This window comes from Fundulus heteroclitus, chromosome 10, assembly GCF_011125445.2.
Source record: "Fundulus heteroclitus isolate FHET01 chromosome 10, MU-UCD_Fhet_4.1, whole genome shotgun sequence".
Taxonomy (NCBI): Eukaryota; Metazoa; Chordata; class Actinopteri; order Cyprinodontiformes; family Fundulidae; genus Fundulus; species Fundulus heteroclitus.
Window position 1 is genome coordinate 18,779,924 of NC_046370.1, and position 26,454 is coordinate 18,806,377.

The following is a 26,454-nucleotide window of genomic DNA, read 5'->3' on the forward strand; positions in this document are numbered from 1 at the left end:
CTACTGCATCAGCTTTTTTCAGTTTCACTTCGATTGAAGCCCTCTGTGGGTTGATATTTGTAATTTTCATCAAATGATGCAGCATCGTTTTGTTCTATTATCCATACCATATAACTATGGATATCAAAGTGTTCCTTTACTTTTCTAAGCATTAAATATTACTATTGAATGTGTCATTGGATGTCTTTGCACTAAGTTTTCTGTAATCAATTGAAGATATTTGTCATCGATCCCTAGCTGGCTCCTTTTTTTCTTTTCTGTTATGCAGCAATGTTAGAAAAATGCACGCTTACTGTTTATGTTTTTACATTTGTCTTTAATTTACCTTTGCTGTATCCACATTTGCACAAGTTTCTTTTATATGCAATGTATCTGACTATTAACCACTGGCTGCTTGTAACCTATTGATGTTAATTTTGGTTATTTATTTATTTAAATAATATCTTAAATTTTATGTCATCCAAAGTGCTTCAACTTTTTCATTTTATTTATTTTTGTTAATCACAATAGGCCTGCATTTAAATGGCTTTTATTACACCTTAATATATTTTAGTAACAATTATTGATCATCAATTATCATCTGGTCCATGGAGTATGTCTATCAACACCTGTTTTCACATCCTGCCAGAGCTTCTCAGTTGGATCTGGGTCAGGACTTTGACTAGGTCATTCTAACGCATGAAAATGCTTTGACCTGAGCTCCGTCTGGATGTTTATGGTTGCTGCTCTGGTGGAGAGTGAGCCTCTGTCCCAGTTTTAAGTCTTCGGTGGCCTCTAACAGATTTTCTTTTAGCTCCATCCATTCTCTTAACTTCCACCGGCATCCCTGGCCATACTAGAGAAGGTTTTTACTGACAAAATTATAGCTTCCCCTCCACACACGTTTTGTTTTCAGTGTTGTCCTGATCTGACCAGAGGACCTTCTTACATAGCTTGTGGTGAACTGTGTGGCCTTCTTTCAACTTCCGCTTCCTTCTTGCCACTAGAATCTGGGATTGCCCATTGATCCAATTTAGTTCGCGCAAAGGTGGCTTTCACGATTTTCCAGCAAAGTCTAACACCTTCCGCCTCTGGGGAGTTGTCACCAATGCAGAGCCTGCTGAAGAATGGCAGCAGGCGAGTGTGGGTGCATCTCCAACCACATTAAGTTAAACTTTTGTGCAAGACCCTTGTGACGAAGGGATGGGAAAAATAAAAATAAAAACATTAGTTCAAGAAAAATATCTTTTACTGACTTACTGTGCATTCTGAAGCAGAAAAAGAGACAGGGGTTTAGTGACAATTTGAGACATGGGGGAGGGGGGGCGAAAGCTACTATGAGACCTGTGTTGTGTCAACATCAAAGCCTAATTTCCTGGAATACATTTAAGACCTACAGAGTAAGGAAGGGGACGAAAAGGAAGCCAGCAAACCACAACCAGCCTCCGTCACTGATAAAACAACAGTGGGTCACCATTAGTCATGATTCGGTTGCTGATATGAAGCCTGTCAGAAAAAAAAAAAAAAACAGCAAAACTCGGACCACTGACTCATTACACACATTTTGTCACTTAGCTGATTGGCCAACAAACTAGTCCGACCTAAATCTTGAATGGGTGGGGTATTGTCTCAAGGCATGTAAACACCAAAGCTGGAACCAGAGCCACTATAGCCTGCTGGTCTCCATGCCACATATTCATACAAAATATGAAAAAAGCACGGGCTTATCCCGTGGAATACATGGCCATGCTTTTCAGTATAGGCCCACAAAATCATAAAAAAACAACATAAATTGTAGTTTACTTTTTTTTTTGTATTTTGGCGTTACTTTTTGCCCAATTGTTGCAGCTGTGACCAGAATCCTCCTGCTGGGTGCCAACATGCCTGAGGAGCCGCGCTGTCTCCACCCGGTGGCAGCACGCCTCGGCTCAGCTGTGATCCGCCAGCCGGATGACGGAGGAAGAAGAGCTGCGCACACAATGCACAGCAGCACGGCTGACAAGGGTTGTGTCTGCCTCATTTTCACCGTTAATTCCCAGTTCGGTGGAAACTTGCGAAAGAGCAGCAGCGGCGCCTCTCTGCTTTCTTCTCTCTACACATTTGGAGTCCGGGCTCAGCGACGTCGCCCGAGCGGAAGCGGCGCTCATACGGTTCAACTTCTTCCAAACATTGGATTATAAAGAGGAGGAGGAGGAGGGGGGGGGGCTTAATGAAGGAGAACACCAGCCCGACGGGGGCTCGAGTGCCGACACCCTGTAAATCGACACCGAGGCTTTCAAATCTGGGCCTCGGGAGGTTTTTCTAGTTGCCAACGGAGAACGGCGGGAGGAGTCGCTTGATACGGCGAGACGGTATTGCCCTGCGCTCGTTTCGCGGCGTAAAATCCGCGCGTGTGATATTAGGCTTCCTTTAAATCTGACGGGCTTCTGGCGGAAGGCTAACCGGCTAACAGCTAGCCGCAGCGCTAACGACGTTACGTCTTTCTTTTGATGAATTCAGACATCACCGTCGGCCGTTAGCGCTTCAACGGGAGGAATATTTGCTATTTTTCGGCGGATGGACGCACGTCGAGGTCTACTGCTCGACCTGTCAGTCGTTGTGCCCCTTTCTAAGCATATAGGCACAATGCCTCGGTTCCGCGTATAAATACGGTGGTTTCGCTTTAGCTATGCTATCCGACACAGCTAAACACTGACCAACGAGTTCTACTACTTGCAGTTAATTAGCCTGTTACATCCGCATTCATTAACTTCGGGGCCGTCAACGTTAAAGCTGCGACCTTAATGTTGAATATTATTGGAGGTGATTGCTTATCGGCCTTGCTAACCAGCCAGTCGTATGTCATATATATATATATTTTTGGCTAATAAATTGGTCAGCGAATACAGAAACATAAATCTAGAGAAAAATCGGATTTGTTCCGCAAAGGATGGCTGATGTCGGCGTGCTTTTTGTTTTGTAATACATAGGCAGTGTGTTTCGGCCTGCCTGTCGCTTATCAAGACTTGTCCTTTTTTTTCTTTTTTTTTTTGTTGTTTACATGCGTCTCGTTAGCTCCCGTTAGCCTCGGAGGAGACGCCGTCAGCTATGTCCTGACATCTGCGTGACGTTCCGGACGTTCGATATCCCCACGCGGATCCGCGCCCGTGTTCATACGCCGTGAGATGACACTAAAATTCCGCAAAAAGAAAGGCGCTGGTGCCAGCAGACTGTTGTCAGGGGACGGTAAATAATAGCCACTGGTTCCATTAACGCCATTTTGACAGGGGCTCCCTCTTAGGGCCTGTGTCTGAGGTGGTTGTTTTTTTTTTTTCTCCCCTCTCTTTTCCTCCTTTTTTTTTTTTTTTTACATTTACGGTTCGGTGCCTTTCTGCCGGACCGGGACTGAAATAAAGTGCCTTTGGTCCCGTTGGAGCTACAAAAGGGAGGCGGCCTCGGAGCATGGAGGGTCCGAGCCGAAGCGCCGGGATGAGAAAGAGCCGACGGTCCCGTTCGCAGCGCGACAGGGAGCTGAGGCGGCGGAGGAGGGTGAACCTGGCCGAGGAGCGGGCCACGTCCCTGTCCTCGGGCTCCGACCGAGAGGGCCGAGGGACGAACGGCGTCCTGGGTCCCAACGGCGTCCTGAGGCCCGCGTCCGGGAGACACAGGCCCCCGCGCCGGAGGAAGAGGGAGTCGGTGTCCTGCGAGGAGGAGATCATTGACGGCTTCGCCATCGCGAGCTTCATCAGCTTGGAGGCACTGGAGGTGAGCGCGTGCGTCTGGCACCGTGGGAGCTGTCAGTCACCGGGAAAGGAGCTCCACGCTGTGGTTGTGGACGAGGCGGGTTCGGCCCTTTTTATTTCACGTCTTCTAGCTGCTGGGACAGACGCACACATTTAAACTGGAAGGGCAGGAAAACAACACCGCAGGGACACCCGACTCACGTGCGCGGCTTAGACTTTAAAACCTGCTTTAAAAAAAAAAAAAAAAAAAAAAAGCTCAAATCCTGACCTCGTTTATAATTTACATTAAAGCCGTTCAAACACTGCGATCCGAAGTCACAGCTAAGTTTTAATTTCCAAACAATAAAAAATAAAGATGCTGGAAGTTAACTGCTTCACGGTTGGTGTTTTTTTTTTTTTTTTTGTTTTTTTTTGTTTGCCAAAAAGTCATATTTATTACTCTTTGTTAGACTTAGACAACTTTATTTGTCATTTTGTATGCACAAAGTGCGTACAGAACTAAATTTCGTTTGCATACAGCTTGAAAAATCACAATAAATTGCACTAAATGTCAGGATAAAGATGCAGCAGCAGTTTATGTAAACATATGACATCTCACCAGATCTGCAAAATCCCTCGAACTGCTGTTGCTTTAGAAGTATTTATCAGCAATAGTGCAATAGCAAAGAGTTGCGTGGATGCAGTATTTGGATGGTGAAGCATTAAAACTGCTTGTCAATAATACATTTAGTCAAACTGGAGGCACTTTGACTTGTTATTCATGGCCACAGCTGATGTAGATCTCGGTGACCAAACTCATGAGAATTTAGGGGATGCCGCGGCGGCGACGTTGCGAGGATGGAGAGGAGTATGGCGAGAATTATGGCTTGTTTACAATCTATTTCGTCACAGCAATATTCACCAGCCTTATTAAAATGTTGTTTTCAACAACAAACAGACAAAAAGATACAAGCAACAAAATCCTTATGGGTTATTTTTCATTAAAACGTTATAATTAAAGCTGAAAATTAAGTTTCCCGTTTTTGATGGAATCTGGCTTAAAGGAAAAGGCAAAAACGAATGGCTTTGTGTAAAATAAAGCAATAAAGTACCACCCCATAAATTTGAATAATTTTAATAACATGCGCATTGAAGACCTAACCTTTGTGTATAAATAGTTTGTAGGTTTTATTTAAATATTTACATCTACTGTTTTGAATTTATTTGTTTATTACAGCTTGTCGCTGTGACAAATCCCTAGTTTCTGGTATGGCGTTAAACCTAAACGGCTTCTGCTACGTCTTGAAGGGACCTTGCAGTTTTGAAAAATAGATAAAAAAAAAAAAATAATATATATATATATATATATATATATATATATATATATATATATATATATATATATATATATATATATATTTAAATATATACATATCTATATATATATTTCGCGGCCGCTGATTGGTCGCTGTTCACTTGTTACACACGCCGGCCAGCTGAGGCATACCTGTCGCCGCAGGATTTAATTGAATTTGCTCAAATAACTGAAATATGGTCCAGCCATGTCCACATTTTAGACATTTAGCTTCAAAACTGGCCCGTGTAACTTGTAAGCTTGTTTTTGAACATTTGAAGCCTCTGATGCTAAATTGAAACCCCCGTTACTCATAACCATTGTTTTATAGGTGGCTTACATTGACTCCCTCCCCCGATAACTTCTTAATTATCTCATAGTTCCTTTTACTGGTTTTGCTGTTGCTTCAGCAGGAGGCTATATATGAATTGGCATAATAATCATCTTTATGTGTCGTCGCAGCTCTTTTACATTCCAGCGAGATTAGCCCTCTGCGTTTAACCCTTAGGGAGCGGGAGCCCTGCTGTGCGGGGTCCGGGGAGCGCATTCTGGGGCCGAGGCTCTTTCCCAGGGAGCCAGAGTGGCGGTCTGTGGGGATTAGTCAGACACTCGGAGAGACCCCTGTGGTGTGGTTTAAGAAGTGGAAGTTATTTTGTTTGCATAACACAGCTACACCTGTCACAAAGGGGGTGGGGGGGGGTGCTGCTGATGAACCACAGGCGTTATACCTGCAGCCGCCGTCCCAGCTGAAATGCAACTGCTGACACTCAATTAAAGGGCTGTGATTTGGACCCCGATCCGCTGCATGGCACGAGTACGGTGCGTTTTATATTAGGCATGCTTAGGGTGCGTTTCATGGTTGCTGGTTGGTCGCCGTTCACTTGTTAACGACTCCAAACCAGGCTTGATCTGCTCAGAACAGCCTTTTAAGATTAAGATGCTTTTACTTGTCGTTATACGTACGATGAGATTTCCGTAAATCAGACGGAGGGTTAGCCTGAGCGCGCCTCCACTAATGGCCGACCTGACCATAAGTCTTTAGTGGCAGGGGAAACCGGAGCGCCAGGAGGAAACCTACGCAGACACGGGGAGAACATGCACACAGAAAGGCCTCCCCGCCGCTGAGCCCAGGACTCAAACCCGGGACCTTCTTGCTGTGACGCACGAGTGCTAACCACTTTACCACCGCCCAAAAACTTGAGTCACTCTGGCAGTTTATCTAATCAAAGGGAGACTTTTTACCTCGGTGTCACAACATCTTTTGCGGTTTTTGAATCTGACTTTTTTCTTCTTTAAACCTTGCTATCTGAATCCGGCCCATGCCTAGAAGCACGATTTCCTCCCTGCTGTTTCTCTTGCGCTTTTATCCCGATGTCGCCCACCGGCACTCCCTGAGGTGTAGCATCACAGTCACTGAGCTCGTTATCAGCCGGAGCCAAATATGACGATTTCTAAAGTCTGCGGTGGCTGAAATGTCGCCGCCAATCAAATATCGCGTCCAAGCAGTCCTCTGCTGTCACAATACGGCACGTAGTAATATTGCAACTCCACATATTGTGCAATGTTATTTTTATTTGTAGACATTAACACTCTTAGCTTTTTTTTTTATCTATCAGATGGATTGCTCCCTGAAGCCCAGTCAGCGCACCGACATGCTGGGAAGGCGGAACAAGGGGAAGAGGGGCCCCGAGGAGAACGGCGACGGGCTGCTGTCGGAGCCCGAGGAAGGGGTCCCGCACAGCTACTCCAGCAGCTACTTGAAGAGGAGAAGCAAGAGAAGAAAGATAGAGGTAAACGTCTGACCCCGCATGCCCCAGATGACCGTAGAGAGAGTCCCCAATCAACCAGCCGTGTTCATACAGGGTTCCCACGGGTCCTTGAAATCCTTGAAAGTTTGTGAATCTGAAAAAAATTAATTCAAGGCCCTTGAAAGTTCTTGAAAACAGCCAAAAAAAACATCTTGTCCTTGAAAGTCCTTGAATTTTTTTGTGGGGTTGAAAGTTCACACGATTGACGACTCGTGTCATTATTTTACTACCACACGATCTTTTAAAATTATGTTGATTCCGCAGACTTTTAATCTGCAAAAGTACGTCCGCTCTTCTTCGTTGGTTGGTAGGCTACGGTTTAGGCCTACGTGCGTCCAATAGGTTACATTCACGCAGTGTTGCCAACTCAGCGACTTTGTCGCTATATTTAACGACTTTTCAGAGTCAAAGTCAAAAACTAGCTTAATCAAAGATGAAAGCAAAACAAATTGATATAATTCTGAACATGTCAATGCTGCACTTTTTTCCATAAAATTCCATGAAACAGTAGGCTAATGTAGATCTTATATGTAATGTAGTATGGCATAGCCATGTACTGTGGATATAAATGTAGGCTATGAATATGATCAATATCAATGTAGGCTATAAATTAAGTCCACTTTCTTGCATTGCTTCTGACCCAACAACTTCTATGCTGTTTAGTCTTTTATTAAATTTGCATTGTATTAAATTATGATAACCTATTTAGCGGTCACAGTAGGTAAATGCCGCCACGTGTGGTCCTTGAATTTGAGGAAATTGGTCCTGGATAGTCCTTGAAAGGTCCTTGAATTTGATGTTCACCAAGGTGTGGGAACCCTGTTCATAGTTCTGGCGGCGCCAGTGACCTGTAGATCCAGCTAGTCAAAGTGAGCTAGTAAAACTGGTTCCCCGCCATCCTCAAATCTATCCGCCGTGCTCTCTGGGTTAAATCCCAGCCAAATGATAGAATCAGATTGTAACCTGCCGAGTCTCATTATTATTATTATTATTTTTTTTTTCTTCAGGGTTCTCTTTTGGAGACAGGCTACATTGTAAGTTTATGTTCCCTGATATCACTGCAGCAGTTTATAAATATATTTCCGGCAGAAATCTTTAACATAGATGTTTTTTTTTTTTTTATCTTTTCTCGTCTTTCAGTGCGACACAGAGAGCGATACAGGAGATAAGGTGTGTGATCTGATGTTTGATTAAAATGTATTTTTTTTGTTCAGCGTAGTTGCTGAGCAATAAGATGCATGAGAGCTTATTACCGCTCTAATATCGTTTCATTCAGACTTGTGTGTTCCTTTTGTGGAGAAACTCAAATGATGGAAATGTGTTGCATCGTCTCGAATTTCATCTGGTCATGTGGGATGTCTGGAATTGGAGTGATAGTTTTGTTTATTAACGAATACACTTTTTCTTTTTTTTTTTTTTCCTTTGGTTTTTGCAGGCCTCCGACAATGAAATGGATCCAGTGTTCACAGTCAGCACCAGAAAAGGTTGGAGAATGTACCTTCAGTTTCACTTTTACAAAGATGGGATTGATTAGGGCGCTTGTGAGTGTGATGGAACGTCAAGCCTGGCTTCACTCCGACGTGGGAGGATTTGCTTTTAAAACCATACCCTGTTGCATATCTGGTTAAATAATAATTATAAAAAAAAAAAAGTAGAAGATCAGATGTTTCGTTGCATCTGACCTGGTTCTATGTTGTTTTCAACCGTGGTTGAGTAACTAGTAATTAATAGTAACGGGGAACGGAGAAAAGTCGCCGCGGTGTCTTCCCTGAACTGTTGTTTCTTGTTACTCACCATGGGTTTGTCGGTTGCAGTTTCCTCTTTTTGACCAACATGAAGTCAGCTTTATTTTCTGCTCGCTTGTCTTTTAAAAAAGAAAAAAAACAACCTGCATATATGTCTGTTTTCTGAGAAGCAGTAGATGAGGTTTGCTTGGGATTTTTTTCGTTGTGCTCTGTGTCGCCCTGGTGTAAAGGTCCAGGTCTGGATAAGCTGATGGAAAATGTTTTAGAACAATCCGTCTATGCATCTATACTTCTGTCTTTTTTTAATCTTTCTATATATTTAATTTTTTAAACTATTCCATCCTTCCCTTCTCCTTGTTTCCTTCTTCCTTACTCCTTCCCTTCCTTACTTTCCTATGTTTAGCTTGTTTGTTTTTCCTGTATTTTATTGTTTTTCTTTGATTTTTTTTTTATCATCTCTTTGCCTACTTTCTCCCCTCCCTTTTTTCTTTTCTTTCTTCCCCATTACATTCATTCTTATTTCCAGCCTTCCATTTATCACTTTTTTTCCCGTCATTAGATCTTGCTGTTTATTGTTCAATCTTTCCTTCACCTTTCCTGTTAGTTTTTCTTCCCGTCTTCCTTCCCTTTCTGTCTTTCATTCTTGATTCGTCATTATTTATGAATTAATTGCACAGTAATTCTTTCCCTTTGTGATAAATTCTTTATCGTTTGCTTTGCAGACTAACTTGAAAATGATATTTTATTTATATTAACCAGTGCGTAGGTTCTGTCTACGTCTTTTTGCCGCTTTATTTTGGACATGAAAATGTGTAGAAACTTTGATGTAGTCCTTTGTTGTGGGCTCACCTTTGGCCCTTCTAGATGATCCTTTTATAGGCTAAAACACACTTGGGTAGTTCTCAGTAATTATTGTTAAAAGCTTAAGCTGCAGACAGCCAGAATCATATCAAACTAGTCATTGTGTCAAACTAATGTTATTTTCTTGATGGCTTGTTAAATGACAGAGATGAGAAAATGCCCGCCTTGTCAGATTTGAGGGATATGTTGGACAAGTAGGAATTCATCCTGCCATCTCATGTAGATCTGAACGCCTCTGCTTCCCGTCATGGTTGTCCGCTGTCTGATTCTGCCGCTCCTTCTTCCAGCTGTGGATCCATCCCCATCAACCCTGGGCACGTCCGCCAAAAGCTGCCCCCCGCCGCCGGCGCGCTGCGGCGGCATCTCGCGGCTAATGGTGACCCCGCGAGTGTCGGGCCTGGAGCGAAGTCAGGAGAAAAGCCTGGAGCCACACTTCCCGGAGCCCGTTTCCTCTTCTACCTCTTCTGGTCCCGTCTCCTGCTTGTCTTCCCGCTCCTCGTTCACGGCCTCCGTCGCCGTCCCCCGGCCCAGTCCGGTCAACGGGAACGGCGCTCGCCACAACGGCAGCCCCCCCCTCTCCAAGCCCTCGTTCGTGTGTCTGTCTCCGTCCATGTATAACAGGTCAGCCTCTTGCCGGCGCCGTCGTAACTCCAAGTCTCGGTTGTCTTCGACGCGTGACTCTCTTGTTCTCCCCTAGCAGCAGCGCCCCAGTCAAGCTTCCATCGTCTGCTTCATCCGTGGCCGCCTCCTCGCCCTCCATGCGCCCTCCGACTCCTTCCACCAGTGTGTCTCTGCCCTACAGTCGGGGCTCGGGCTCCTCGGGGCCTCTCCGACCCCCGTCCCGAGCCGGCTCCGGGCCCCTGTTCACGTCCGCCCCTGGCCTGCCTCCACCGCCACCTCTGCTTCCTCCTGCCCACTCAGCAGCTGCAGGTAAAGAGACGACATGTGGCACCGTCCACTCCACTGTTGGGTTGATTAGCGTCTTCTCAAGCTAATGAGGCGACGGTGTTACCAAATAGACCAAGCGTAGACTTCCTCTGAGGGTTGTCTGGGTTTATCCAGGGTGTTGGGGAAGTAGCACATTAGTAAAGTGAGAACTGATCACTTGAGCTCTTTGCATTCGTTGTGAAAAGCGGAAGCTTGTTTGTTACTTGTCTTAACTCCCAGGGGTTGGAGATCAAAAATGTTCTTCCACCTGTGAAAGAGAAAAAAAAAGCAAACCAACCAATGCAGCGTAAAAAGATGCACCGATGTTGGTCCGTTTCCTGCCTCAAGATTTTAGTCAGAATTTTCTATAAGAATTAAACATATTTGTTTCTTAGCCCTCCTGCTAATAGTGGCAATAAATTACTAATATTTAAAATAAAAATCATGGTCTTATAGCCCTGCTAGCAGTACTTAAACAGCACTCTGTGTTTGGAGAAAGAGATCCGCAACCCTACACTTCAAAAATGGATCTAAAAATAAGTAAAATGTTCTTAAAGTTAGTGTATTTATGCTTGATTTGAGTAGGTAAATAAGATTATCTGCCAATGGAATGAGTATTTTGACGCTTAAAATAAGATAATTAGACATCCTGCACTTAAAATAAAATGATGGAGATGAATTGTTCCTATTTTAAGTGCAAAAATCTTATTCCATTGGCAAATATTCTTATTTTCCTGCTCAAATCAAGGAAAAATGCACAAATTTTAAGAACATTTTACTTATTTCTAGTTCTGTTTTTGCAGTGTAGTCCAGTCTTTTCCATGTCAGAGGTTGAAGGCTGAAAAGGACGAAATAGAGCAGGTTTTTCCACCTTCTTGTTATCTGCTCAAAGTCTTTCTCTCTCTCTGTAGCCTTGCAGCCTTAATTAACTATAGAGGCGTACAAAATTAAATAGGTTGTTAGATTTCTGCTCTGCCGCTGACTTCACTCTAAAAACCTTGGTGGCAAAACAGAAATCTGCCTCCCTCAGTAACAGGATCCACACCAAACGGTGTTTGCTGTCAGTGAGATCCTATGCGTTGGGTGGACTGCTCAGAAAAAGCTCAGATTTTAGAGTTTGGTCCGGTCCGTTAAACCTTAGGCATCTGCCGTTTCTGGTCACTGGCTGATTTCTCTGTATCCGCCGTTCTCCCAACGGCGCTGGACCGACGCGCTGCCATTTAGTCCCTTTCTCCCCTAACCCTCCTGTCTCTTACCTGGAAAAAAAAACTTTTATAGGCAAATATTGCCTTATCAGTTTGCCATATATATTTTCTTATTTTAACAATATTGATTGTAATACTGATCCCAGTTTGGTCTAACTACATTGCAAAAACGGAACTAAAAATAAGTATTGTCTTGAAATAAGTGTATCAGTCCTTGATTTGAGCAGGTAAATAAGATTATTTGCCAATGGAATAAGATTTTTACACTTGAAATATGAACAATTCATCTCCATCATCTTATTTCAAGTGCAGTATATGTAATTATCTTATTTTATGGATGAAAATACTCATTCCATTGGCAGATAATCTTATTTACTTGCTCAAATCTAGGACAAATGCACTAATTTTAAGAAAATTTTTCTTATTTTTAGATCCGTTTTTGCAGTGCAAATTTTATGAAATATGACAGATTGTGACCCCCGTCAAAGCAAAATGGCAGTGAGCAGCCTCTTCGTTATTTGCTCACATAACTGCATTTCCTTCCAGTCGACACGGATAATAGAAAATGGCTTAAAATTATATCAGTGGCCAAAAAAAAAATACTACTAGCCGAGTCATGATGCTACTCCCCAGCTTGGCACAAATCATGTAACTTCCCATTTAACATTATTTCCACTTCTTCTGAAAAATAACAAAAATGCAGGCATCAGGTTGATCTCTGTCCCTCGGCTCCTCTTAGAAAAGTTGGCTGGTTTCTTCCGGCTGCTTTAAACCGGCTCTGTGACGCCGCCTTACTGTTCATTTCCTCTCAGCCGCGTGGCTAACAGCAGCTCTTTGGCGTCGCTGCCACCGAGGGGTCAGTCGTAGACACTGACCCCCTTTCTTGTGCGCTTCATGAATCTTATTCAATTTTAATGTATTCTGAGTTTTATTTTCCACATATTGACCGAGAGTTCCTGCCTCTAAACATAAAAACCTTGATCTCAGCAGAGCGCGAGGGCCGACGCAGCGTGCCGGGGGCTGAGAACAGCTCGGCGGCGGCGGCGGCGGGCCGCAACACTCCCGGCGGTCCGTCGGCGGCGAACTCGACGTCGAGCTCCTCCGGCAGGACGTCCCAGAACCAGACGAGCGTCCCGCCGTTGGCCTTCCAGTTCCACCAGCACAACCACCAGCACCAACACACGCACACTCACCAACACTTCCCGGCGCCCTTCCTGCACCCGACGGCCACGGCGCAGCCCCTGGTGAGCCGGGCCCCCGTCGCTCCCCTCAACATCCGCGCTGCGCTCTCCGCTGGCCACGTTTTAAGCCGCTCCATTTCTTTTTTGTGTGTTTCAGTTTGAGAAGTTTCCAGGCAAAATGGAGGGACTTTACCGGCACTCTGTGAGTCTCTTTTTTTTTTACCAATCTTACTGGAACTAGTGATAACTTCACAAGTCTCTGTAGCGAGTTGTAGCGAGTTTGTATGAACGGGGGCAGTGTTTTTAGTTAGCTTCTTCAGGCTTTTGACGATCACTTACTTGGGTATCTTTGTGTGTCAGTTCTTCCCACAATACCCTCCACCCTCAGTGTCAGGTATTCCGCCTGTTATTCCTCCTGCCGGGCCCTTCAGCTCTTTGCAAGGAGCATTTCAGCCAAAGGTGAGGTGGAACGCTCCCTGTCTCTGCCAGTCTTGTCTCGTGTATCTTACATTCACCCTCCTTTTAATCAAGGCTTGCTGGAGGGAGGGGGGGGGGCTTCTTTATATGGTCTCTCCCGCTCTGAAGGGGGGGTGTTGATCAAACGGGGAAGCCTGTTTTGATTACGAACGGGGCAAAAAAAAAAAAAAATTGATGCAATTTGAGGCGGAACGAGCCCCGCTAACGAAGCAGCAGCAGATGAATCATGTTTGCTGGAGTTGCATGTGTGTTTTTATTAGGCCCGTAGATCGTTAGGGTGTGGCTCATGTGTTGTGCTGTGTTTGACAGCCTCTTGTCCCTCAGGGAACGGCGCCTGATCTAACAGCACGACTCGGGGTTGTGCCTCACCACCTGCAGACCAAAGACCACAGGGTAAGGACGACGAACCGATCCCCGACTTAAATGTGACGCCGGTGCCGCTGAGAGGCATAGCTAACGGGACTAGGATGTGTTATAACATGGGTCAGAGCAGTAAACAGGGCAGAATCGCGTTTATTTTTTAGCGACGTGAGTTGATTTTAAAAGTGATTTTGGTCTTCTGTTCTCTTGTAGCTAGCTGATCCGTTTGGGACATCACTGAAAATCAGTAATGTAAGCAAAAAAAAACAAAAACCCAAAACAAAAACAACAACAACAAAAATCTCTTGGCTCTGTTTTTTAAAGGTATAGTTGAGAATTTTTTTAAAGGGAGGTTCTGTTCAAAGGCTTAGAGCTGTTAATATCTCAGCAGACTACCATCTTAAAACAACTCTAGTCTTTAAAAAAAAAAAAAAGCCATAGCAAACGCTGTTTTATGAACTTTGAAAAGTCTTTTACTGATAAATACTTTCCCCAAAGATCAGCATGTGAAAGGGATGCTCCGATCTATAGTTTTTTGCGGTTTTGATCCAATCCTATACTTTTTGATTTCAGCATTTTGTATTTTTTTCCTGATGATGTTGGGGACTAAAAGCCAAGCAAGCTTGTTCACACCTATGTTCACACCTGCAGTTGTGTTTTATCATATTTGGGAGCTTGAGAAAGCCACCAGAAGCGTAAGAATAATGCTTTCAACCTTTTAATGAATGTTATTTTGCAGAGCTGCTAAGTCTGTATACAGATCGCTCAGAGTAAAGGCGAGTTTTTTGTCTGGGATGTTGTAGCTTGGAGTTGGAAATGAAACTGAGCTACTTTCCCATTTGAAACGGCGAATTCAGAGGTCACTGTCGTTTTCGACTGGGAACTCAGAAAGTCCGACCTCCGAGCGCAAGGACAAGGCTCCGTAAGGACGGGTGACGGCTGCTGCTGCTTGTAACTCTTCAGTTCTGTGCTGCTTTGGTAAAATGGGTTAAAAAGCCGCTAAATCCAACAACAAAGCCTCTCCCTGATCCTGATCGTTAACTATCGATGAGCAGAACCGACTCCTCGTTTATACAAGATACTTTGAGAACTAGAGTCGCAAAAAAAATGGTAGTTTCCTATTTTTCCTATTCCAAAGAACGGATGGTGGTCACATTTCTTTTAGCTATTTTTAACGAGCTTTATTAGTAACTAACATTGTGAGTTCAGTTCGCTAACTGTAACAAAGCAGCATCTCTGTGTTATTTCTAGATTAATACTCCTAGATTGTGTCGTTTTTTTTTTTTTCTAACAGGCTGACAACTTTTGCAAAGGCATTATGCTCCACAGAGGAGCAAAGCTTAAAGTAAGTGCATGAAAATCTGAACTACAATTAGCTTTCCTGTTGTCTGCTTACATCTGCTCATCTGTTTACGCTTCAAGTAATCTGTCCAGAATGGAAAAATCTGCCAAAATCGCACAAACACATGGGTAACCGGGATCACTGGCTGAACTCGGATATTACTAAAATACCTAGTGGGTAATCTCTAAACATGATTTCTATCAGCTGCCTTTTCTACACAAACATCTGCTTAACCTTAGACCTCAGTCAATAGGTAATTAAGAGTCAGGCTGCTTGATATTATGGGATTGAATTAGGATGTTGTTGCTTTCAACACTCCCTGTGCCCTTAAGCAGCAAGGTCATTGGTGGTGCATCGCCTCCTACCTCAGTTTCCCCTCCTTTTTAAAAAAAAAATTTTTAAATCATCACCTACATGTATTACTGCCCCATGCAAACGTGACATTGATTTTAAAGGTTCATAATACGGCGTCGGCATAAACAGTTTTGCAGATTAGAGTTGTTTTGAGACAAAGCCTGCTCTGACCTGGGACCATCTGATCTGGTTTTCTGCTAAGTGGAGAAGCCAAGAGTCGTCTACTACATGGACGATATTAACTTCTTGTAATCTTTAAACAGAATCTCAATTCTAAAAATGACGAACTATCCCTTTAAGCCCTCTTTACTGTCTTGCTACTTCTTTCACTCTGCACTGCTGTCACGTGCTCTGTTGACTTCTGCCGGTCCGTTCTGTCCTCGTTCACCAAGTCTTCAGGTCCCAGAAATTGCTATATGTGTATAATATGTGACTTTTTGTTTTCTCACATTCCAACTGTGTGTTTTTATGTGTGTGTGTGTGGTTGTGTGAATAAAACCAAACCTAAATCGGTCCGTTGTGAGTAATCTTATCTCCAGGTGTTAAAGCCCAGCTCTGAGTTGAGGTTAGCCGAGTTATTTCTGAGCTGCGTGAACGAATGTCCGACTTGGTGCAAAAAGGCTCTGAAGTTTAACATGCAGTGTTCATGGCGCAGTAAAGCGAAGCCGTCCGATTTTGTTTTGTGCGTTGCAGAAACCAGGAAAATGGTGCGCTATGCATGTTCACGTGGCCTGGATGATTTTAAGCCATCAGAGAAGAGTGAAGGTAAATAAGTGTGTTATTGATTTAAAAACGTGGGTTGATTACACGCCAAGGTGGGGAAAAAAATGCCCGCTTAGATGGTGAGAAATGTGGAGATGAGGGGATTGTGGCGACTGCGTACGGCACAAATGTTCAAGAAGTTGCTCTTTTTTTCTTCTTCTTCTTCTTCTTTTGAAGATGATGCAGGCTGATCCTCACAAGCTGGACTTCCGGAGTGACCCGCTGTCCCGTTACTCTGGAGCTGTGGGCCTGGGAGGAGTCTTGCCCCCGACTCATGATTTGACTAGACCACCCAGTCTTTTCCCAGCTGCAGGTACACGCCCATGCCGTCCTTAAACAGACATTTACGGTACCGCCCCTTCTCCATGGATTTCTTGTATTTTTTTTTTTTTTTTTTGGGTCGGACAAAGAGTAAAGGCAAAATGCACGAAAGATCAGACTCAGACATACTTTAATAATCCCAGGGGGAAATTGTTGATTAAATGATCTAATTTAATCTAATTGTTAATCTAATACAAAGTAATAGGTTGTGATAACAACTGCAAACGAGCTAAATAGTCATTTTAAGACCCTGTTTTGTATTTAGTCAGGTTATTTTTATCTGAAACAAAACCTGTTTGATGATCTAAAGGAAAATCGGAGACAAAAACAGCTGAAATATGGTAAAAGGAGTAAATACTTCTTCACAGCACTGTATCTACAAGGATATAGTTTTTCTTGACACAAATTTATTTGTTAGTTTTGCTTGGCTGTTAAATTTGCGTTTCCTGCCTTATTTCCAGCGGGCTTCACGGCTCTAGCAGAGCTGCTTTTTGCGTGAAGGCATTCGACGCAGCGTCGCTTGAGGAGTTTGATTTGATCGCTTTGACAGATTTTGTTTTCTTTCCTCCTCCCCCCAGGTGCAGTCAATCCGTCTTCAGCACCTTTCATCTCCCCATCAGCGTCGCATTCCTCTTTCCTTCCACCGGGTGCACACTTAGGTATGTTAACTCGACTTGAAGCATTCACGCCGCCCAGCAGAGAAGTCTGTGCCCACCTTTCTGAGGGTTGTCCTGTGCTTTAGATCCTTATGGTCGATCCCCTCCGTTTGCTCCACTGGGAGCCCTCGGTTCTGGTGCCTTTGGAGGACTTGGCAGCCCAGCACTGGGTCAGTTTTACAGCTTCAACACTCTTTAAACACAAAGCCGAAAAGGACGGGATAAGATTTTCCACATCTGCCTTTTTACAATCGACTTCTCAAAAGTAGACAGGCGACCAAAACCGATAACGACGTTGTGTGGGAACCACACAGATAGTCGGACAGGAAGGTCTTTATTAAACTCAAAAAGCTGTATTTGAGTAACTGATTTTAAGTCGATCATTTCAAAACCAAAGCTATCCTACAGACAAAAACCCTCTTGTAGACGTTTACTCATTTGTGCTTATCTAACGGCTTTAAAAGATTTCAGTTTCATGTCTGAACAAGCCGCAAGTTTCAGCCTTGATTAAAAAAAAAAATTTAACCACTAAATCTAAATTGGATGCACTTAGAGTTTCGTAGAGGTCCTTTCAGCGTTATGACCCGCTGATGCGTGATGTTGTCCATCATGGATGTGCTAATAGTCGGGAGTTTTTAAAGGTAGGTGGAAATTTAGAAGTACAGCTTGGTTTATACCCCAGGTGGCGTATGAAATTACCAGCATCAGAAATAACCTTTGAGCTGAGGCTCTGTTAAAAGCTTTTAAGCAGTTACTCTCATTGTCTGGATTTTTACAGAATGGAGAAAACATTATTTACTGAATGGGAGAGACGAGCTGCTTACAAAGCGTCTAACTCGCCCTCACTTTTAAAATCCTGAGCTATTCCTCTCAGCAGTGAGAGCTCAGCGATGGGCCTGAGCAGATCCGGGTGTTTGCTGTGTTATACTCGTAACCGAGCCAAGCGTTTTGATGGGTTTCCGACTTCACTGTCCACCGTGAGACGGCCTGTGGCTTAGAAATGATCCCTTCCAACGCCGGCTCCTCTCGGTTACACGAGCAGGCACCGCAGAAATGCTGAAGCTCAGCTGAAACCGGAACGAGTCCGCTGCGATCCGATCGGATGTGCAGCTGTTCAGCTTTGCTCATCCCTGCAGGGTTCTTCAGAAATCTAGAGCTGAGTCTCCAGACTTCATTTCCTATTCAGGCGTCAAAACACATGGAAACAGGAAATTTAGAAGAATAATTAAATTTTTTTCTTTACATGTGTGTGATTTGGAACAGCAAAATGGACGTTTTTTCTTAATTTGGTCGAAGCTCATAAATCATTGTGCAATTGTTGAAAACTTCAAAATAAGCATTTGGTTTTGTTGACACTCTTAGATCAGGGTTTTAAACTGGCCCCCTGTATTCTAAACGGGTTCCTGTTTAGATCTCAAAGTGTTCACACTCAACTTATTTTTGTTTTTTCAGATACAATTAGAGGCATTACAGGCGACCAGATGTGCTTTAAAAATATCTGTATTTCATAATCCGGCCCTAGAAACTTAAAGTATAGGTGACTGAGGTTCTGTTCAGGTGTCAGAGTACTGAGACGGCCCATTTAGCACACCGACCAACCAGCACCTAACAAGCTCTGTGTTATTTCATGATTTGTGAGAACATACAGGAAATAAAACCAAATGCGGCAAATTATATTTTTCCAAATGTCACAAATGATGCAATATGTTGAAAAGCTACATATTTAAAATTGGACATTTACTGATTTATTTATTTATTTTTTATGTAGTAGGGGTTTTAGTTTGTGTTCTTCTGGACAATTGAATGAAACTAAAAGTTACACAAGTTCCCTGTAGTCACATGATTACATGTATAGCCCAGGTTAGCGGTCATAATCTGTCGTATTATGACCTTGTGGAAGAGTAAACAGCGTTAGCTTAGCATGATCTGCTCTAGGGCGTGAAACTGTGCTTTACCTACAGCCCAGTTACAATACAGAGGGGCCTTTTGAAAATCCACTGTCAATTTGGGAAAACTAGTGACTCCAAATGCTAAAATGCTTCAGTTTGTTTCAACTATTCTTTTAATATTAAAATAATGTTGCGTAGAAACTGATGCCAGCTCAGTTTCCCCTATAAGGATTATAGGGGAAACTGAAGGGAATCTATCTTTAATTTCAATCACCATATATTGATTTGATAGGAAATTAATTTAGGCTTTTCAGTGCTCTCGTCTTTCCTTTAGTGATCTGAATACAGGAGAAATGCCCCGATTTGTGGCTAGTTTCCAACCTTTGGGTTCTGTAAAGCTGCCGAATCTCTTCTGATTTGTCTTCTAGAAATTGAATCAACAACGATCAAAATGTTTTCTTTCTCGTGTTCCTGCTGTGAAAGCTGAGTCATCTTTCATATTACAGACTTATATTAGGGCTTTATTCCCAACTTTGGTGCCCAAAGGTTGGATATTCAAGAAAGAAAACTGCAAAACCGTGAATCGCCGAACAAGCAAATTAATCAGTACCAGCAGCCTGAATGAAAAGCCATCTTAGTTCAGTAGAATATGCAATTCCATCTTTGATACTGACTTTATTAATAAACACGTAGCTAACACTCAATACTTCTTGCTGTAACAACTTCCACACCAAAGAGTGTTGCTACTGCCATCTGGTGGCCTGTAGGTGTGCTGCATTCCCTGATAAAGCTGAATATCATCTGCTTCCAGTCACCAGTCTATTGCTTCGGGCATCTCTACACTGTAGTCGTAGGCTGATGTCCCAAATGACAGTTTCCCTCTGTGGCTGAAAGGCTAGAGCTATGCTAACGTTAGCACAACGAAAACTCTGGCGGGAACGTTTGGCGGCGCACTCGCTGGATTCTCAGCTCGGCACCCAGACTTGGAAGGGATCAGATCTGACAATCTACGTAGTAAAATTGCATTTAGGCGGACTTTAAAATGTTGTTGTTGTGAAATAAAAATGATGAACTCTGGATATATAAAAGTAAAATTACAATAAAATCTTCCAAGTTACGGGATCGAGGTATTTGTAAATAACACCCAACTAAAAGGAACTGAAACATTTCAGTTGTACGTGGAAGTAGCTCACTAAAGTGTTCTTTCTTTTTCTTTTCTTATTCACATGTCAATGCAAAAGCTCGCCATGCAACAGGATAAATGTATTCCATAAGATCACTTAAAAATAAATAAGAGCTCTTTCCAGCTTATTATTTTAGACTGATTCGCTCTTAGCGTTAGACTGTTGAAACATTTATTAGTTTTATTGAAAACAGCAGCCTTAAGACCCCGTCACTGCCACCAGCGGTTATTAATTAATAGCCGGGCATCAGAGGTGGCACGCTAGACAGGCTTTCCTGGTTATTAATAAAATAAATAAATACATTTTTTTAACCTTTGTGTCCTATAATGGTGTGTAGCATGGTTAGCGTTACTAACCGTAAACATTAGTCAGTATGTTTATTCCAAGAGGCTGCTAAAAAAAACTGTGCCAATTTGCTTCACTATGTTAAGCTTCCTATTATAAGTTGCTCCAACATTTTTTTTTTTTTGCTTGCTCTTACTTTATTAGAAACACTTCTGAGGTATCGAAGGTAGCGATACCTCAGAAGTAGCGATACTTCGCTGAACCCCCCTGGGTACAGTGATGGGGAGACTAGCTCATTGTGGGTGTGTCACACTGAAAATCAGCCAATAATAGTTGATTTCCTGGTGCGCTTCTAATCTAAACTGCATCAAGGGGAGAAAAAGTCCATTTGTAACATTTGCTTGAAGTACAGCTTCATAGATAAAACAAGTTTGGGCTTCTTGAGGACCTTGTTAAATTATGGCACCTTAATATTAAGAGTTATCGGTACTGAAAACAGGAACTGGGGACGTGTCAGCTTTAGAAGAAATTACCAAACCTTCATCGTTTGTCGTCATTCTAAAGAATCCGATGAATAGAGCTGGTTAGCCAGCAAACCTAATAATTCACTTTATTCGACTCCACCTACTAACGCTTTTGTTTCAGAAGGTGTTGTTGTTGGAGGAAACAAAATACCGGATGTCGAAGGTCATCAAAATCTTGGCAGATATGACTGAAACTGTGCTGTGAAGGGATTATAAACCATAAATGCAGGGAGTGAGAGTCGATCTCCATCACTCCGCGTTCTCATCTTTTACGAGAATCCAGCTGGAATATTTGAGTAGAAAGATTTCAGTTTGCAAGTAAACAGACGTCCGATGAGCGGTCTAAATTAGGGTGACGTTCGAGGGAAATCGGACTTGAAGAAATTCAGTTTTGGAGTCTGAGGAGCCCTCATCCACCTGCCTGTAGCTGGTGGATGACAGCGGGAGGGGCGCAGGACGAAGCTTGTCCTGGTCCAAACTCACTCCCTAGAGAAAAGGCAGCGAATCGAAAAATCTGTCGACTTCTGGCTGAAGTCTATAATTGCAGCGCCGTCTTTTGGCTTCAACGGCATCCCGAATAACTTGAGCCCCATGCAGTAAAAAAAAAGACCCGACTAATCTAAGCGCGGATGTTGTGTTTTGCCTCCTCCTGAAGTCTGTGATGCTTGCTTTTCTCCCCTCTTAATGTTTTTCTCTCCTGTCTCATAGCACAGCTACAGCTCAGCTGTGTCACAGCGACATGCTATGAACGGCTGTGCTGGGGTTTGTCATTGATATGCGAGCAGAAGGTTGTATGCATTAATTCCAGTCGCCGCAAATAACCGGGTGCAGTCCGAGCGCAGGCGCACCTATGTGGATTTAAGATTTACGGCAAATGTGGCGTGTTGGGAGGTTGCCCCCCCCTCCCAACGTTTAGTTGTGTTTGATCAACTAGACTGAACTGGGTGAGGTAATAAAAGTACCCAGTACCAAACTGTGACAGCGCAAGGTTGCAAGGAGTTTGATTATTTACGGACAAACTTATCCTCATACGCAGGTTTTTTGTTTCCTTGCTGTAGAAATTGTTTTTTGCATTTGCATGATTTGCTAAGGCAGTCCGCAGACGTTGTGATCTTTCCTGCTACTAATTTTCTTTTTTTTTATTCGACCTACTTGGATCACATTAGACGCTAACAAAGAGAGTGATGGAAACTGTGATTTGCTTTTCACTGGACCGTTAAATTTCCACAGCGCGTTTTTTAATAAGTGGGTTAGCTGTCACAGCTGCTTGTTTTCTAACTCTGAAATATCTCTGTCACCTGTAGCTGGCTCTGTGTTTAGCCCTAAAGACCCTCCACCCGGCGCGGTTGGGGGCTTGCCCACCTCCAACCATCACGACGCGTGGAGCCGTCTGCACGGTGGTTCTTCGGGGTTCCCCGGGGCTCCCTGGATTAAAGCAGCGGACAAAAGGGACGAGAGGGACCGAGGGAAGGATATGGAGAGGAGAGACATGCCGCACATTAAGGACGAGAAGGACAGGTAAGCTGCGGATTTCACGAGTCGTTTGAAAGGACGCGCCAGGAGAGCCGGGCGACCGCTAAGGTGTTCAGTGAAATTTCCCACATTTGGCACGTCGCAACCGCAGGCCTCGGTTTGTTTTTTAATTGGATTATAAAGCACAGAGCAAGAGAAAGTAGTGCTTAGTTGTGACGAGGAAGGACAGCTGGGTCTCAAAGGCAAATAAAGAGTCGAAAGCTTTGCAGAGCCGTCTTTTGCTGCGGTTGCATCTGCGATCTGTTTGGGTAAATGAGGGTTTACTGAATGCAGTTTTCTTAGTGGATTTTTTTATTTTATTTTTGTGGGTGTAAAAATCAAGTTTTATGATTTCTCTGTTTAAAAAAAATAAATTAAAATAGGGTTGGACGATATAGAAAAAAAGTATATTGATAAAATAGAAATCATATTGCATCGATATCGATAACTATCAACAAATTCAAAACATATATTTTAAGTGCAGCCCTGGCCATTTTTATCCTGTTGCTGAGCAACATGTTTTAGATACAGAACAAACACTGAATTCAAACTCAACCAATTATTCAGCCAACTTTTTTACCAAAACTGCAAGTTTATAAAAAGAAAAAAAGAACACATGCTCTCTGAACTCTCTGAAAGGGGCGGAGCTTAGTTCCTGGGTCTGCGTTTATGATTGGTTGGGAGGATGTAATGTTAATCTATATGGCTAGAATGCAAAAGGAAGGAGAACTGTTCTTCTAATGAACTTTTTATTGTTGTTTTTTTACTATATCATCGATAAACGTCTATCGATCGATATATACTGTTATTGAATTATCGTCCAGCCCTAATTAAAAAACACATTGAAGTAATAATGAGCCAGATGAAGAGAAAAGGGGGTTAAGTACTCCAAAGGCTCTGATTTATTTATTTTCTGTTTTTATATACAAAATAATGAGGGACCTGTTTTGTAATCAGTTTTTTTTTTTTACAGTCGCCACAGTTTGACCTTTGCCCTCCTTGCTTTGCAGAGACAGTTTGGTGTACGGCCGGCAGCCTGTGAGAATGTCTCCGGTGGGTCTCCCCTTCAAGCCCCGCAGTAGCACCCCGGTCAGCCACATCAACGGCCACAGCAGCGCCCTGGGAGCGAGCGGCGCAGCCATGGAGGACCTGACCAGGGGCTTAAACAGAGACCGCGAGCGGGACAGAGATGGAGACAAGAGGCCGTTGCCCTCAATGTCCTCCAGGGGTCCTCTGGTGTCGTCGTCTTTAGTAGCAGACAGGGACAGGCCGCGGTCGTCTTCGTCCTCCGTGCTGGCGACTCCGCCTCCCTCGCACCGCTCCATACCGTCTCCCATGGACCTCTATCCCCGCTCCCAAGCCCAGGCGGCACAGAACCTCCACAACGATCATTCCCAAAGAGACGGTAACCTCCCCGCTTCCTCCGCAGCGTCCTCCTCCGTGTCTTCTTTGTCCCACGGCAAGAAGTCCGACCGCACCACGACGCCCGTGTCCAAATCCGCCCTGCTCCTGCCGCCGGTTAAAGTCAAGGAGGAGAGGAAAGAGGAGCCGGAGCACATCCCCATCACCCTGCCGCCTCCGGCGCCCAGCCACACCTTCGACCGCCCCAACAGCCATCCACACCACCCCAGTTCTGGCACCCCGTCATCTTGCTCCTTGTCCCTGACTCCGACTCCTGGCGTCCCCCTCCCACCGCATACACCCAACCCTCCTCCCCAGCTCCCGATGCTGGACCGCTCCAGGGCGATCGAAGCGATCCTGGGGAGCCCGGCGGGGATGGCGGGACTGATGGTGGGCTCGGCGGGAGAGCGGTTTTCACACGGACCTCCTCCGGGGCCGTCGCAGGGTCCGCACAGCTTCCCCTGGGACCCCTGGATGGCTCACCAGCAGCACCAGCAGCATCAGCAGCAGCAGAGGGAGGCCATGGCACTTCGCTCGGATCCACACCTGGCCCTGAGATCCGATCCGCATCTAATGCGTCTTTTCCAACATCAGAGGCACATCATGGAAGCAGAGAGGGCGGCGGCCATCGCTGCGGCGGCCGTGGCCGGACCTCAGCACCCTCCCACGTCTACCTCCGCCGCCTCCTCCGGTGTCCGCCCGGAGTTCGGCCACATGTCCTTTCACCGCGGGCTGTTAAACGAGGAGCGGAGAGCCCAGATGCTAAGGGAAATGGAGGGCCCTCCCTACTTTGCCATGCTCCCTCACAATTCTCATCTGTTGAGCCCCTCCCACGCCGCAGCCGCCGCCGCGGCCGCCGCTCACCTGGATCAGCTCCACCCCGACCTTCTCTCTCACTCGCTGCCGTCAGGAGCCGGGGGTCCCTCCCAGCACCACCCTAACCTCTACTCCCGTCTAGGTTCCATCAACCCACACCCCATGTCCAACGGCATCCTCGCAAAGGATCTGCTGGGGGCTCTGCCGGTGGGGGCGCCGCCGCCGCTCATCCCGTCCATCGCCAGCCGCTCGGCCACGCCGCCCCGCGCTTCCAGACTGGGAGGGCCAGGTGAGCTGGCGCTGTACAGCACCCACAAAGACGGGGAGTCCAGATAGTACTGGGACTACACTGGAGGAGACGAAGGGAAATGTCAGGATCACTGTGCTGCTCTAAAACTGCCCCCCCCCCCCTTTTTTTTTCCTCCTGCAGACTACTAAAGCCCTGCCTTCCCAGTTACACAACCAGACCGGCTCCAGCCGTCACACACGTTTAAAGCAAAGACAACAAGAACGAGAAGAAAAAGAAAAAAAACAGAGTGAACTTGACTGGCTGGAGCTGACTGGATGAAATCAAAAAGACTTGGAATATGCTCAGTGGTTTATCAGTGCAATTTAAAGGTACATGGTTTCTGTGCATCCTTGATGTGTTCTTGTTTTATATGGACTGGCGGTAATTAGTGCTCAGATTTGAAAGCTGCAGGAAGAGGCAGAGGACAGCGTTATTTTGTTTGTTTTTTTTACTTTTATTTTCTCATTTATCAGGTGAATTTTTTTAATTCATGCTCTTAGGCAAGCCTTTTTCAAGGTGGATTGGGATTGATCTCCTTTAAAGACGTTCGTCCTTAACTTGGTTAACTTATAAGATCTCTTCATGCCCTCTTCAACTTAAACCAGGTATTTTTACATGGGTTGTTTAGAGAGAGAGGAAAAAAAAAAAGGTAAAGTGGTGTTTTTTTTTTTTTTTTGTTCTTGTTTCCTTTTTTTTCTGCACCCCTCATCATGAGCAGATTTGCTGGTGAGACCACCGATTCTGATCTGTAAGCATCTTACCTCAGTTTACCGCTTGGCCCCGGTCTTTCCTCGTAACGAGACGCGTCCACGTTCCGCTGGCGTCTCCTGTCGAAACGGACTGTGCCACGCCCGTGTGAGGGCAACGCGGCGTTTTTAGAGCTTCCTGTAACTGTTCTCCCAGTTTCCTCTAAATCTGTAAGAGCAGGTCCAGATTATAGTAGTTTAGAGAAATTGCCTTTGTAATTATTATACTTAACATTAATTATCTTCTATAATAATAAATATATTCATTGTTATGTTATTTGTCTTCGTTTTGGTTACCAACCAGCACTCTTTTCCCCCCTAGGTAGGAAAAAGGCTTGCTTCATGGACCGCTTTTTAAATGCTTGTGAACATTAAGCCTTATCCATTGCAACCTCTGGCCTCTGCAAGGAACTGAGCTGCGATTATTAAGCTGAGAGCAAAGTTTGCCTGTGACTCACTGGTTATGTGCTATCTGTTGGGACCGCGGGAGCCTTGTATATTGAACTGTCGAGTTGGTTCGTCAACGCAAAAAAATAAATTATATACACGGATTAGTGGGACGTCTGCTGAGAAAGTGAAAAAAAAAAAAAAAAAAAAAACGGGAAAAAAAAACATTTAAAAATATAGAGACTGGTGTCAAAAGGCAATTAGAGACGGTGGATATCCTGAGAGGGGGGGAAAAGACTGGGTCGATTATTTTAATATGACCGTTTTATACCTTTCAAACCCTCCCCTAGAGACCACAAAGAATAATTATTAAATGAATTGTTGTCTA

The 26,454-nt window shown here is 44.3% G+C and overlaps 1 protein-coding gene across 10 annotated transcripts; it reads left to right on the top strand.

The window, feature by feature from the left end:
- The first annotated feature begins 1,927 nt into the window (after positions 1-1,927).
- fbrs (fibrosin) lies at positions 1,928-26,454 on the top strand. 10 transcript variants are annotated; one of them, XM_021323805.2, is made up of 19 exons: positions 1,928-3,723; positions 6,651-6,824; positions 7,850-7,876; positions 7,983-8,012; positions 8,278-8,326; positions 9,736-10,069; positions 10,146-10,378; positions 12,568-12,824; positions 12,919-12,963; positions 13,122-13,220; positions 13,548-13,631; positions 14,893-14,943; positions 15,988-16,059; positions 16,234-16,369; positions 16,956-17,036; positions 17,120-17,203; positions 22,220-22,433; positions 23,438-24,933; positions 25,075-26,454. In XM_021323805.2, the coding sequence occupies exons 1-19, from the start codon at positions 3,421-3,423 to the stop codon at positions 25,080-25,082; spliced, it is 3,777 nt and encodes a 1,258-aa protein (XP_021179480.2). In that variant the 5' UTR covers positions 1,928-3,420; the 3' UTR covers positions 25,083-26,454. The 10 variants fall into 10 exon arrangements, with proteins under 10 accessions (XP_021179480.2, XP_012732461.2, XP_021179476.2 ...); XM_012877007.3 differs by having other exon boundaries at positions 23,438-26,454; XM_021323801.2 differs by having other exon boundaries at positions 12,571-12,824; positions 23,438-26,454.